The sequence below is a fragment of the Engraulis encrasicolus genome, chromosome 3 (assembly GCF_034702125.1).
Source record: "Engraulis encrasicolus isolate BLACKSEA-1 chromosome 3, IST_EnEncr_1.0, whole genome shotgun sequence".
NCBI lineage: Eukaryota > Metazoa > Chordata > Actinopteri > Clupeiformes > Engraulidae > Engraulis > Engraulis encrasicolus.
Window position 1 is genome coordinate 7,379,771 of NC_085859.1, and position 15,000 is coordinate 7,394,770.

Genomic DNA, 15,000 nt, shown 5'->3' on the forward strand with positions numbered 1-15,000 from the left:
CGCTACGAGTAGGCTACTCTGGATAGGATAGCAGAGTGGCTGGCCTGGGTCGAGGTTTAGGCTTTAGCTCGCTCAACTAGCTCTACTCTACACTAAACTCAACACGTCTTGAATGTGGCGGAATAAACGACCTGAATACTAAACCAAAACCACCCCAACCACAGCTGCCGAGAAGTGGATAGCATTTCCGCGGCGCTGTGTGGTGTGGTTCCTTGAATAAAGAGGAACAGACATTTCTAGCACGTATAGCTAACATTTCGCTGTGGTAGCCGCGCTCTGCGCTAGTTAACTTAGCATTTGAGTTGACCGTCCGTCTGTGTATTTTGTTAGCTTGCCTTGCCTTGCCTCACTGTTTCTTTCCAATATGGCCTGTAGTCGTTTTTAGGCAGGGGGAATAAATAAACAAATTGCCTCTAAAACAACGCCAGGAATATTACGCTGCGTGAACTCGTCGGCTCCATTGTCGCCACAAAACGTGATTCCAAAATAAGCAGGACAGGGCCTCTCTCTCATCCCAGACAGTGAATGTCTGGTATTTCAGAGAGTGCTAACGGGTTCGCTAGCTGGGCAACTAGCTAACAAACAGTGATGTATGCCTAGAGCAGCACTGAACACCGTCTGTCCCGTGGATTTAGACTGTTGTGCTGTGCTGTGCTTACCTTGCTTACTTTCTATCTTCGACATCTCGAGGCAGATGTGGGGCTGTGCGACGAGACAGAATAAATCCAGAGCATCCAAACGGTTCCAATATGCCGTTATTCCCGCATCCTTGGCCCGGAGAGAGGACGGTGTCTCTCGTCTTGTTTAGTCTCAAACCGTTCGCCTGTGCTGTGGTTCCCCTCTCTCTCTGAGCTACGTTACGATTTCAGTCAGTTCCGTTCCGCTGCCTGCCACAGCGCACACAAGGCTGCTGGCTGATCCCCTCCTCTACTCGGTTCAACCTCCAGCAGGCTTCCAGCGGCACAGCTAGAGTGGCACAGCTGCCCTCTGGCGGTTGGAATGAAGCATCGCAAAAAATCAAGACGGCAGAAAACATGGCCTGCGGCGATGAAAAAAAAGAGCTACTATACCCAGATTTTACATGACGAAGCCAGTTGAACACCACTTGCAGACCATTTCAGTTTCGCCCAGGGGTTTATGGTGTTGGTTTATCAACTTGAACTAATTATGCTGAATAGATCCTCAGTCAAATAACTAGGCCTATAAGAATTTCTAAGGGAGATTATCTGGAAGATCCATTGGTTAAACTGGTAGGCCTAAAAAGTAGCCTACACAGTGTAATTGTCTCATTAGGAACAGTGGGATAAATGATGAAATAACATGTAATAGGTGTTGTTGTTACGCTTATATCAATGTATTTTTTCAGTATCTGCATACCATCATTAAAATTAAAGGGGTATACTATGCCACTATTTTGGGGCTTAATACAGTTAAAATCGTTGGCCGGGGTTTATAAAGGTGGTAAAGTGTCTTATGTTTCATGTAAGCCGTTGTCTTGCTTTAAGACAAGTTAAAAGAGGGAGTATGTAGCTAAGATAGTGAAAGTCAATGGATCCGTGTAACATGTAACGCTTAACATGAAAAATAAGACACTTTACCACCTGCATATGATTCCCAAGATGTTAGGGAGCCTTTGTTGTCGGGGGTTCAGGGGTTTGTCCCCCAAGAAAATGTGATATAGGCAAAGAGGTTGGATTAATAAAGAGGATTCAAAACCTGCCCACCCAATGCAAAAGAATGTGCTCAAGTTGGGTCTCCTTAGGGGGCGTTGTCCCCGCCTTCTTCTTGTATTTTTGAGGTGTTTGCACAAGAAGTGCGCTACCGCCATCTACAGCGCTGGGACTTCATTTATTCTCATCCTCAGAACGCTGGATGTCTCCTAAAAGGGTGTTCACCCGACATAAAGTGGATACCGGAAAATAACTAGAATGACGTTTCTTTGTGTCTATAAGATCTCTGATATAGGCCTATGGAGGTTTTAAAGGGACACTGTGCAGGAAATGGTCATAAAAGGCACTGCAACCACAGCCCTTATAGAACAGCCTTGCCACTCGCTATAGAGCTCGAAAGTGACGTCACTTCCCCCGATTTCATGGGACCTCAACGGCGTTTTTAGCCGAAAATCGTAGCATGTTATCCAATGGCGGTATTAAAATGGCATTTCGATCCCCTTCGAGTTGTGCCACGAGCTCCATACATGTTTGATATTTTTGCTTAATTTTTCGTATGAACCCCCAAACTTTTTAGAAAGCTGTGTTTCTTCACATTTTTCATGCCGACGGCCTCGGAACAAAACATTGATACTTCAGGATGAATAATCTTTATCTAGCCTCTTAAACAGCATATTTGTAGCCCCGCGCATATCATGACTGAGATCAGAAGATATTTAGTCTCTACCATGTTGTTAGATGGTCAGCTAAGGTCCCGTGAAACGTGGAACTAAGGGGCGGGACTTTCGAGCTCTATGGGGCACCTAATTCACGCCCTTCTACTTCCGATCCGTGGGGCTGGAGCTCTCAAAATTTTGAATGAGACTTAACCCTATCCAGACCGGGCTTTTTTGGCATACCTGGGACCGGGGGGGGGCTCTTTTGACCCCCCCCTCATAACTTAGGAACCGAATGGCGTATGACCACCAAACTTGGAGGGGATGATCTTCAGCCAAAGATCTATGAATGACATCAGTTTGGTGTCATTATTGGATATTATGACGTCATTATGACATCATTTCCTGATTTTATTGCGCAAAATGTCACCTTAATGTATTTTCCATCTAACTTGGGTAATGCACATCAATTTTGGTTATTATGTGCATCAGACCACTTCAAATGTTCAAAAGGGTGTCTGATGCTAATGAAAATGTAAAAAAATATGAAAAGTGATGATGATGAGACTTAGATCAGTGATTTTTGGGCAGGTGTACCCGTCAGAAAACCGTTGCCATGGCAACAACAAAAATGATAAACCTAATCTTTTGGTATCACATTGTAGCCAACTTCATTTTAGGAAAAGTCACAAAGTTTCGTAGTCATAGCTTTAGTCATTCAAGAGTTATACGACATCAAAGTTGGTGCGGGCACTTTTAGCCCCCCCCCCGGTCTGGATAGGGTTAATGGAGCGAGCCAAGCTAAATCCTCATACCGTTTGGCATGTGCTCCGGATTTCACATATGATGACAGTGAATTTGAAAGGTCTGGATTTGCGTCGTAAGACCACTCATATTCAACACGCAAGAAACGTTATTTTAGCTTTTGTGCAAAACTGTGTTAGAGACTCGTGCGCCTCGCATATCTGACGTGAACCGAGGCACAGCCAACCCTACCGCTGCACCGTGGCTTAAGTGGCTAATTACATATTTTTGCACACACACAACTCAAAAATCGCTTGCCAAGTGAAGTCAACAAGCACACCATTGGTTGTTATTAATTCTGAGGCACAGCATATGTGTGATCGACGGGGAAATGCGAGGTGGATCGGAAAATATCTTTGATCTGTTGCCTATTTTTGTATAAAAATGTCAAATGTCAAAGGGCTGTGGCTTGACAGTGTTAACAGATTGCTAATTTGTAATAAGTAGGCCTAGGCCTAATTGACTAATACAGTAGCCTACATACTGGGTATTTTCCATAGACCTAAATTAAACAAAAAGAACAAAAAGAAAAAGAACCAAAAAAACGATTTTGTGCCCTGTGAATCAATTATGTGAAATTCGATTCGATTCGATCGATTAACTGGATTATTTTACCCAGCCCTATATATAATAGCCTATATTTTATATAGGCCTATAGTGGAGCAAAACACGATTCTCATTGGTGAAAGCAAAATTTCTTTAATGTTGTCCTATGCAAAGATATAGCCTACTTAAAAATCTGCAGAAATGTGAGGGGTGTACTCACTTATGAGACATACTGTAGAATTTAATGGTTGTGGTTAGTATTCGTAAAAAAAAGGTAGGCTATTGGAATTTGTGAATGGGCAGCATGAATTCTGGAAATAAACAAAGAATATATAACACAGGGCACCTTAAAAACAGATACATACAGCCCCTCCCCCATGCCTCTCTGACTCCTCTCCACACAGCTAGGCTGCTGCATACCACACAAATACACATACACTCTCTCACTTCATGGGTCACCTGGGTTAATCTGTGCTTTGTATGCATTGAAACACTCACAGATCTGAGAGAGTGTGTCAATGGTGTTTTAGTATTAGCACACGTCATGGTGGGGCAACCACAGCTAATGCCACTACTCTATCGTATTCAATTATTTTATTTTTGTTTTTAGGAGATTATTTAAAGAAGCAAATTAATTGCAGACAGTACATTAATTACCAAATCACTGATTAATTTACGCGTGACCAAGATAGGGCGCCAGAGAGGCCCCTTGAAATCGATAATAGATGGTTTATCCAATGACATATTTGGAAAAACTCCCGCAAACTCACCATTTCGCTGTTTTCGTCTAGGGCCTAAACGTTCATTAAAGGAAAAACAGCAAAATGGTCAGTGAACGGGAGTTTTTTCAAATAGTTTGCTGAGCAACCCATGGGCTATCTCCCACACACCTGCCAGCTGAGGTGTGCAAAAAAAAATTTTCAAAGTTTATCCAATGACGTGCAAGGATGTTTGATATTGATTTTATTTATTTGTAGTTTTTTGTCAGGGACAATACAGTACACATTATTAGAAACATGACATGGCAAGGCCATGACACAACTTGTAGATGTGAATACATAAAAGGTTTATAGCCAGATAGCCATATATAGACATATTCTAGTAAAATATCCAGAAAACACAAAATAAAGAAGTATACAATGTATATGTATATGTAACTGATGATGAGGTGCGTAGAATCTTTAATAGAGTTGACACCAAAAAATCATCTGGCCCTGATCATGTAAGAGGAAGGGTTCTTAAAGAGTGCAGTGAGCAACTAAGCTATGTCTTTGCACATATTTTTCAAATGTCTCTGGAGGGACACATTATATTCCCAAGGTCTGGAAATCTTCAGTTAAAGTACCAGTCCCGAAGGTACCAAAACCATGCGTTTCAAATGACTATCGCCCAGTGGCCCTTACGTCAATCATAATGAAGAGTCTTGAGAGGATTGTCTTAAAACATGTTCTGAGGGAAGTGCAGCATAGTACTGACCCTTTACAATTTGCCTATAGGGCTATGAGGAGCACAGATGATGCTCTATTGTACATGCTCCACAACATATATTGCCACTTAGACAGGCCAAAACAATATGCTCGGGTTCTCTTCATAGATTTCTCGTCTGCGTTCAACACCATTAGGCCCCATCTTATGATGGAGAGGCTTTTAAACCTGGGTGTGAATTCAAACTTAATAAAATGGGTTGAGTCCTTTCTGACCGAGAGAACACAGTGTGTTCGGGTAAACAAAGCTGTGTCCTCCCCAATTTTTACTAACACTGGGGCTCCACAAGGGAGCGTAATTTCCCCTGTACTGTTTACACTCTACACAAATGAGTGTAGAAGCAATACAACTGATCATGCCACGATTAAATTTGCAGACAATACAGCCATAGTGGGGTTAATTAAAGACAGCAATGAGACCCAATACAGGTCCTGGGTGGATCAGTTTGTAGAGTGGTGTGAGTCTGTCTTTTTCTAAATACAAGAAAGACAAAATAACTCATTGTGGATTTTAGAACGGGGAGACACACCCATCAGAACATGGTCATACATGGGGAAGACATTGAGGAGGTGAAAAACTATAAATATTTGGGAACTGTAATAGATGACAAATTAACTTGGAGCTGTAACACTGATACTATTTACAAAAAGGGAATGCAGAGACTGTACTTCATGCTAAAGCTAAGACAATTTGAAGTGGATAGGGATATGACGCGGGTTTTTTTATCATTCTTTTGTTGAGAGCATTTTATGTTTCTGTTCTGTGGCCTGGTACTTCTCCCTGTCTGTTGTTAATTAAAAATAAGCTGCATAAGATAATCAACATGGCCAGCAAGATTGCTTGCCAGCCACTAAATAGCATGGCCATGACTGTTGAAGCAAGGGTGGTAAAGAAGGCAAATAACATATGTGAGGATCTCTCACACCCCTTACAGCAAGCATATGAGTTGTTGCCCTCAGGTAGGAGGTTTAGGATGCCTTCATTTAAGACAAACAGAGCCCGCCAATCATTTATACCTACTAGTATATCCATGCTAAATAAGACAACTGTAACTTAGACTGAATAGCACATTTCACTTTGCTACTGAATACTGCACTTTACAGTGTTTATGTTGGGTTTTTTGTCAACCTGTCTTTTTGTCCTATAGAGGGAGGGGAGTGGGGGGTTGTGTTTGTCTATTGTGTTCTTGTTTATTGTAATGTCTTTGTAATTGTATCAGATGCACTGAAAATGGCACAGAACAATTTTCCGAAAGGACAAATAAAGAATCTATCTATCTATCTATCTATATTTCAATCTAGCGAACTTCAGCAGATGCAAACCCTTTCCCCTAAGAGAGAGCGAGAGCGTGATGGTCAGCAATAGGTTCCTTACCTATGTGATACAATGATAATTGATTTCTTCAAACATTTATTTTAAAGGTGTATGTATAAAAAAGGGTTCTTGTAGGTTCTATATAGCACCATAGGGGTTCAATCTGGGGTAATGGGACCTTTTTCTGATAACAAGGTGCTATAGCCTATATTCAGCTCCTGTGTGCGACTCCTTCTTCTCCACCTTTTACTTGAATTTTCAAATGCTTGAACTTTAGAGTCCATTTCACATTGAGTCCAATCACACATAGTAAGCCCCTGCCTGTAAGTCCATACACATTTCTGTGCTCGAATTTTAAAATGCTTGATCTTTACAGTTTATTTCACATTTAGTCCAGTCACATATAGGACTAGTACATAAGCATGTCTGTATGTAAATATAATATTAATAATAATAATAACAATAGTAATATTAATAATAATAATAAAAGCTACAATAATAATATTAAAGGTGCCTTTTAGCACCCTTTTTTGAAATAATAAAGAACCATTTAAGGTTCTTTCAATTGAACCCTCTTAAATGGTTCTATATAGACCCTTAAAAGGGTGCCATATATGTAGGCCTACCAAGCTATAGAACCCAATTAGGTTCAATTTAAAACCTTTTGTTTTAAGAGTGAGGATGTGGGAAGAGTAGGTATTGCAACTACCCTGCTCATTGAAACTGTTGCTTATTGCTATGATCTTTTCTTGAATATTTACTAAGTAATGAACCAATATTTACTAGTATGACCAAAGTACAGCAATTATCGCAGCTAAAAATGGCAGATCATGGAGAAGATCCCCCTTTTCATGTATGTATATTCGTGAAAACGGTAACATTTGTGAATGAGCAGCATGAATTCTGGAAATAAAAAACTAAAAATCTCACGCAGTGCACATTTAAAGGAACAGAACACCCATTTTTGATTTTCACATATTTGCAGTGTTTCCAAGCATTATTCATGAATGTGCATATCGTTTTCTTCTCAGTGTTTTTAGTACTTAGATTTATTGGATCGGAATTATTAGCATAGCTTAGCATGATCACCGTTAACTTTAGCATCAAGTCAGAGGTGGTCACTAGACAAAATGAAATTGCCATTTTACACTCACAAAGTGGTTTATAAGTACATTTGATGATGTTTTATTTTGTACCAAAGACTTGCATTACTATGCCTAATTTGGCTGTTAAACAGGGTAATGCAAACGCATAGACGAAAATGATATGCACATTCATGAATAATGCTTTCACATGCAAACGTGAAAATCAAAAAAGGGTGGTCTGTTCCTTTAAAGCAGAGTATTCTTTTGGGGCTTAGCTTTACATTTGTTTTTTTTTACATACCGGTAGGCCTACTCCCAATATTTTCCCAAAAGGATTTGTCTTCTGATGTTGCATAACCTTTTGGATGTTTTTTTGGAATAAATCAAGATGATTTTTTGAAATGTAATGTACTGAGGTTCTGTCAAGTCCAGGATAGTGTGAGCATTACAACTGCATGTTGAAATTGGCTAAACTTATCCTTCAACTTGAGGCAGTGCGCAACAAAGTGAACGGAGCATCTTATGCCCCCAGGCTGTTTCCAGTGTGTGAGTGGGCGAGCAGAAGAGAGAGAGGGCGCGGCGGCCTGATGTTTCGATGTCTATTTTTGAGTTGCATTAAGCCACGGAATTACACGGCCAAAAAGGTGCCAAAACGGTGCCAAAAGCTGCAGGAAATCGTGCTGATAGTTAAAAGTTGCAAAATCGCGCAGAATTTGCGCGAACTCACTAAAGTTGCAAAACATTTGCAAATCGCAACATCGCAAATTCCTGGAGGGACTAATTAAGAGCACTCAAATGGCGTTTCCCCTGTATGGACCCTCTGGTGTAGCTTGAGGTACTTCTTGCTACTAAAATTCTTTCTGCATTCTGAGCACTCAAATGGTCTTTCCCCTGTATGGATTCTCTGGTGTCTCTTGAGATTGGCTATACAGCTAAAACACTTTCCACATTCTGAGCACTCAAATGGTCTTTCCCCTGTATGGATCCTCTGGTGTATCTTGAGACTAGACATTTGATTAAATCTCTTTCCACATTCTGAGCACTCAAATGGTTTTTCTCCTGTATGGATCCTCTGATGTTGCTTGAGATGGCCTATTTGCCTAAAACTCTTTCCACATTCTGAGCAGTCAAATGGCTTTTCCTCTGTATGGATCATCTGGTGTTTCTTGAGAGTGCTCATTTCAGTAAAACTCTTTCCACATTGAGAGCACTCAAATGGCTTTTCCCTTGTATGGATTCTCCTCTGGTGTCTCTTGAGATGGCCTATTTGCCTAAAACTCTTTCCACATTCTGAGCAGTCAAATGGCTTTTCCTCTGTATGGATCATCTGGTGTTTCTTGAGAGTGCTCATTTCAGTAAAACTCTTTCCACATTGAGAGCACTCAAATGGTTTTTCTCCTGTATGGATCAGCTGGTGTGTCTTGAGATGGCCTCTTTGCCTAAAACACTTTCCACATTCTGAGCACTCAAATGGCTTTTCCCCTGTATGGATCCTCTGGTGTGTCTTAAAGCTGCTAATGATACTGAAGCCGTTTCCATTTTCTGAGCACTCAAATGGCTTTTCCCCTGCATGGATCATCTGGTGTTTCTTGAGAGTGCTCATTTCAGTAAAACTCTTTCCACATTGAGAGCACTCAAATGGTTTTTCCCCTGTATGGATTCTCCTCTGGTGCTTCTTGAGATGGTCTATTTGCCTAAAACTCTTTCTACATTCTGAGCACTGAAATGACTTTCCCCCCACATGAATCCTCTGGTGTGACTTGAGAGTGCCCATCTGCCTAAAGGCCTTTCCACATTGAGAGCACTCAAATGGCTTTTCCCCTGTATGGATCCTCTGATGTTCCTTGAGATGGCACATATGAATAAAACGCTTTCCGCATTCAGAGCAATGAAAAGGCTTTTCCCCTGAATGGATCATCTGGTGTAGCTTGAGACTGCTCATGTGCCTAAAACGCTTTCCACATTCTGAGTACTCAAATGGTTTTTCCCCGGTATGGACCCTCTGGTGAGTCTTGAGATTGCTTATTTGACAAAATGTCTTTTTACAATCTGAGCACTCAAATGGCTTTTCCCCTGTATGGATCCTCTGATGTGTCTTGATTATAGCCTTGGTACTAAAGCTATTTCCACATTGAGTGCACTTAAAAGGCTTTTCCCCTGTATGGATCTTCTGGTGTTGCCTGAGATAGTCCATACGACTAAAACACTTTCCGCATTCTAGGCACTCAAATGGCTTTTCCCCTGTATGGATCCTCTGGTGTCTCTTGAGATGGCCTATTTGCCTAAAACTCTTTCCACATTCTGAGCACTCAAATGGCTTTTCCCCTGTATGGATCCTCTGGTGTCTCTTGAGTTTGCTAATGCTACTTAAACTCTTTCCACATTCTGAGCACTCAAATGGATTACCCCCTGCATTGATCCTCTGGTGTTTCTTGAAACTGCCCATGTAAGTAAAACTCTTTTCACAGTGAGAACTCTGAAACTTGTTTGCTGTCTGAGGGTTCTGTCTTCCTGTGTATCCTTCCCCCTCTGTGGACTGTCTTCCATTAGACTGAATCCTCTGATCATCACCTACAAAATAAATAAGACAATTTTAAGACAATATTACACACATTGAACACACACAATGATGTATTGTATGATTCAGCTTGAATGGCACGTATCTTTTACATGTTGTAGATAGTTAAAAGTATTGAAGACAACATGTCTTTATTGTCCCCCATGGGGGAAATTTCTTCTAAGTGGGTGGCGCTTTGGACATGACGACAGTCAATACATACAACAGATCCCTCCCCAACCCACCCCCCACCCCCCGTCAACATTTAACCCTAATAAACACCTTGTACCAAAAACATGACAAAAATCATCGACTTGGATCATCTGACCATGAGCATAACAATTAACATTTCCCAAACAGCATTTCCCAAATGGCCTCCCTTGGTTTGATTGTTTGTTTCCCAACAAAGTGGGAGGAGTTCCCGTATTTCCAGGAAATCAGAAAGTGCTTGCATTGACTCTTGACCTGACTGGTAGCAACGCCGAAGCTGTTGCGTCACTAGGAGGCACGGTCTGGCTATGAATAGGCCTACTTGGCCCTTCTGAGTGTCAACTGTGACAAAATATTAAATCTCTGGGCATAGTCACTGCATTACACCAATAGATGTGACCAGGGCTCTAAATTAACACCAGTCAGCCCGCCAAATGCTGGTAAAAAACATCCGCTTGGCTAGTAGAAAAGAAAAGCCAATTTGACCCATTCGTGAGAGTGTGTTTGGCTAGTAAAATTAACATCAATAACCATTTTGGCTGGTAGTGAAAAAAGCTAATTAAAGGGACACTGTGCAGGAAATGGGCAAAAAAGGTACTGCAACTATGCTGCTCATTGAAACTGGGCTGCATATTGCCAATTTTTATCTTTTCATTAACGTTTACTAAGTAATAAACTAATATTTTCTAGTATGGCCCAAGTACAGTCATTTTTGCAGCTAAAAATGGCTATTTCTGGAAATTCAAAATGGCGGACCATGGAGAAGATCCCCGTTTTCATGTATGAAAAGTGCCATTTTTCCAGTCATAATGAATACCAGTGTTAATTTCGTGACGAAATATTTTCGTCATAATTATCGTTAACGATTGTTTTTCCCCTGACGACAATAAAACGATGACGAAAAAAACACCATGCGTGGGTACGAAAAATATAACGATATTGATTCATATTTTCGTCAAAAAAATAAAAATGTGACTACAATACCACCGGAGACGAAAACCAATAGGAAGCATTTCGGAAGTCGCGACCCTCATCTCAGCTGCTCCGCGTCTCTCTCCTCCCCTCCCTCACACACACACCCAGGCGTCGGTGCTGCCTTCTTTAACAGCAGTAGCCTACTTTTCAGTGCAATCCTGGCTGGAAAAAGTATTGTTGCCCATTTATCCATGACGAAGAAGTTTATGCAGTCATGAAATAGTGGTGGTGCTGTCGCACAGTAGCAAACATCTTACGATACATTTTGGCGCAACTTCTCCACTGCCTGTCGCTTTCATGAGCATGCTACCCGACGGTCGTTGTCTGATCTTATTTCAAAGTTCGATAATGTTTGTAATTTAAGGGTCTATGTCTATGCGTAGGTACAAGCCTTCTGATAAGAATCACTGTAGTGCCGATCGCAAAGGATTCGGAAGTGTGGAGTTTTGAAACTTGTTTCAGTCAAGGACACTGAGATAGGAAGTGAACGGCCCTTCCACGCTTCCACTGTGTTATTGCAATAAAGTCTTGCGAATCCATGCAACCATGCACACACCCATGTCAACGAGAGCGTGTATGCCATCACAACTTTGCATCAAGCAAATAATATGCAACAGCTTGCAATACGCGCACGAGAGAGAGAGAGAGAGAGAGAGAGAGAGAGAGAGAGAGAGAGAGAGAGACGCGTCTTCCAACAGGTGACATTGCAACGCTTGCATACAGGCTACTGTACCCCGCGACGCTCTTCATTAGCCTACTGGTAGGCTATACCCACAAGTAGGCTATTTTTTCATAACGCGCAGTCCCGTTTTCCCCTGAAGTCGTTCTAAAATATCGACAGAGATTTATGAGTGTCGCGGCCATGATTTTTCTTACACATTGGACGCACTGGCTTATAAGACGCTCTGGCAGTTTTTGACAATATGTTATGATTACAATATGTCATTTCAGTCATTGATTCCCCAAATTGTGTTTTAGTTTGACAATATTATAGAGAAGTGTGGACCAGAGGAAATGAATGTAATATTTTAGTCGACTAAAATTATTTTAGATTTCGTTGACTATAATTGTATGAATTTTAGTCGACTAAAACTAGACTAAAATAAAAATGATTTAGTTGACTAAATTTTGACTGAAACTAAAATTACATTTTCGTCAAGAGACAAAAACTAAATTAAAAATTCCTGTCAAAATTAACACTGATGAATACTTATAATTTGAAGGTGGTAGTAAGTATTCATGAAAAATGTAACATTAGTGAATGGGTATCAGGAATTCTGGAAATAAACAACAAAAAAATCTCACACAGTGTCCCTTTAAGAGCACTGGATGTGACTAATAGACTGGACATGTCTACCTGTAATTTCATTTTTATGCAAAACTCCTCTCTACAATATAGTTTCATCTACATATTTGTTATTTTTACAGTGCCACCCAGCAGTATTGGCACCATGGAAGTTAAACCCCTTTGCCTTGTTAGACCTTAACAGGGCCTGTGTCATAGCAATGTCTCCATGATGTAGTCGAGTTTTTCCCGGTCACAATGTCTGTCGATTGAGTAAATCAGAGACTTTTTCTTATCCTGTCTGAATGCACCATAAAATAGCACACTTGAAATTAAACGATTGAGTTTATGGAAATTCATACCAACTTGGCTTACTTTCTGCTGAAGATGCATCTTGGCTGCACTGTCCAACCTCCTCTTCCTCCTCCTCCTCTTCTTGTTCTTCATCCTCCTCCTCCTCGTCCTCCTCTTCCTCTTCTTCTTTTCTCAAGATCCTCATGAAGTCTGGCTCAGGAACTGTAGGCGACTCATACATTACAGTTTGAAAGTTTTGTTCCAATTTAGGCTTCTCATCCTCTATTGGATGTGCACGTATATAAGAGTATAGAAAGTCATCAAAGTCCTCTTCTTCTGGCTCCTCCTTCACTGACATCAGACGTTGTGATGCCATTATTGTAAGCCAGGCATTAGCAGGTGGGAAGACCTGAAAAACAAAAACAGGAAACACCAACTTTAAACAGGAGCACAATGCTAAACAGGAAACACCAACTTTGAATCGATTTTTTGTTGATTATTTCCAGAATCCATGCTACCCATTCACTAATGTTACCTTTTTCATGAATATTAACCACCACCATCAAATTCAAAGTGTTCATTATGACTGGAAAAATTGCACTTTTCATAAATGAAAGGGGGGATCTTCTCCATGGTCCGCCATTTTGAATTTCCAGAAATAGCCATTTTTAGCTGCAAAACTGACTGTACTTGGGCCATACTAGAAAATATTAGTTTATTACTCAGTAAACTTCCATGAAAAGATCAAATTTGGCAATAGGCAACCCAGTTTCAATGAGCAGCATAGTTGCAGTACCGTTTTTGACCATTTCCTGCAGAGTGCCCCTTTAAACAGGAGCACAATGCTAAACAGAAGTAGACCTCAATCTGATTTCTCATCCACCACCAGCCTGCAAACATCAACTTTAAATATCAACTTTAAAACAGGAGCACGATCGATCATCCTCATATTAGGTGCAGAGGAATACGTTCTGTAACAGATACATAACACCATGAGCTAGTGTTGCACTAACACCATCAATTTAATCTACTTCCAAATGTTTCAGTCAGAAAAGTAGGTCAATGTAAAATATATTTGTTACCACACAGCTGTGTGGTCTGAGGCTGAACATCCTTTCACTATTCTACAACACAAATACATCATCTTGGAACACAAACAGAACATGCTGTAAGTCATTTAGTATGCTTGCGGGAATTCGCAAGCCAGCTTTGAATCATTGCAGCGTTCGAGATAGAGACGCGGTTCGAGCGCCAAAACGACCAGTTCGAAAAGGGCTCCGAATGGTACATTCTGCATTGCTCGCTGGCCTAGCCCCTTTTATTCATTCACCAGACTCGTTTTTCCTCCGTTTTGATCTGTTTTTACCCTAATTGAAATGAATGGTAGAATGTTCAGAATGATGATGTCACTAGCCCTGGCAGTTAGAGTGAGAGGTGACCTGTCTTTGGTTTTTAAATAAAATAAACCTATCGACTAGGTAAAGGCATTGTCAGAGAGGTCTTGGCTCTGACTACAAACTGTGTAAAGATCATTAGCCAACTCTTAAAAATGTTTGGGAGATAGCTGTTTTATAATCCCTATGGGCTTTCCTCATTCATAATTTTGTGTGTGTGTGTAGTGTGTGAACAGCTCAGCGCATAGCCATTTTTTGACTGAACCATTTGGCCTAGAAACGTGATCTAAACTTTGACACAGAGAGCAGGGTTGTGGCATTTATGTGTGTTAATTTCATTAGACAACTTGCCAAAGTTTTTAGTGTAAAAACAGGGCAGCACACAATATTGTAGTTCATACAGCAAACTGTCACCTTTAGAATGTTCATTCATACACTCACACATGCAGCCTTGTAGAACTGTAGAACTCTGCTGGGCAACCATGGGCTGTACTGCTGTGGGCACTATACAAATAGTGGCAGTGGCCTAATGCAGTGGTTTTAACCTGGGGTAAGGCACCCCCTGGGGGTGCACCAGAGATTTCAGGGGGTGCGTGGGATGTTAGTGTTGAGGTTGCGACTGATTCTGCTGTCAAACATTATATTTAGACCAATTGAGGACCAAATTAAAACATGTTTCGTTCCCATTTAAAGGTATTGATTAATGTATCAAGCAAGACTCATTG

The 15,000-nt window shown here is 40.9% G+C and overlaps 2 protein-coding genes across 2 annotated transcripts in view; both read right to left on the reverse strand.

Moving 5' to 3' along the window:
• The window catches only part of rapgef1a (Rap guanine nucleotide exchange factor (GEF) 1a), an 85,916-nt gene extending 84,999 nt beyond the window's left edge, over positions 1-917 (reverse strand). The window contains exon 1 of the mRNA XM_063195861.1: positions 660-917. Coding sequence (XP_063051931.1) covers positions 660-684 — 25 coding nt within the window. The 5' untranslated portion in view covers positions 685-917. The remainder of the gene's footprint in view (positions 1-659) is intronic.
• Positions 918-8,212: 7,295 nt separating this feature from the next.
• LOC134445627 (zinc finger protein OZF-like) overlaps positions 8,213-15,000 on the reverse strand; it is a 111,574-nt gene continuing 104,786 nt past the window's right edge. Inside the window, exons 2-3 of the mRNA XM_063194671.1 lie at positions 12,963-13,290; positions 8,213-10,131 (exon numbers count right to left, since the gene is read on the reverse strand). Coding sequence (XP_063050741.1) covers positions 8,342-10,131; positions 12,963-13,257 — 2,085 coding nt within the window. The 5' untranslated portion in view covers positions 13,258-13,290 and the 3' untranslated portion in view covers positions 8,213-8,341. The remainder of the gene's footprint in view (positions 10,132-12,962; positions 13,291-15,000) is intronic.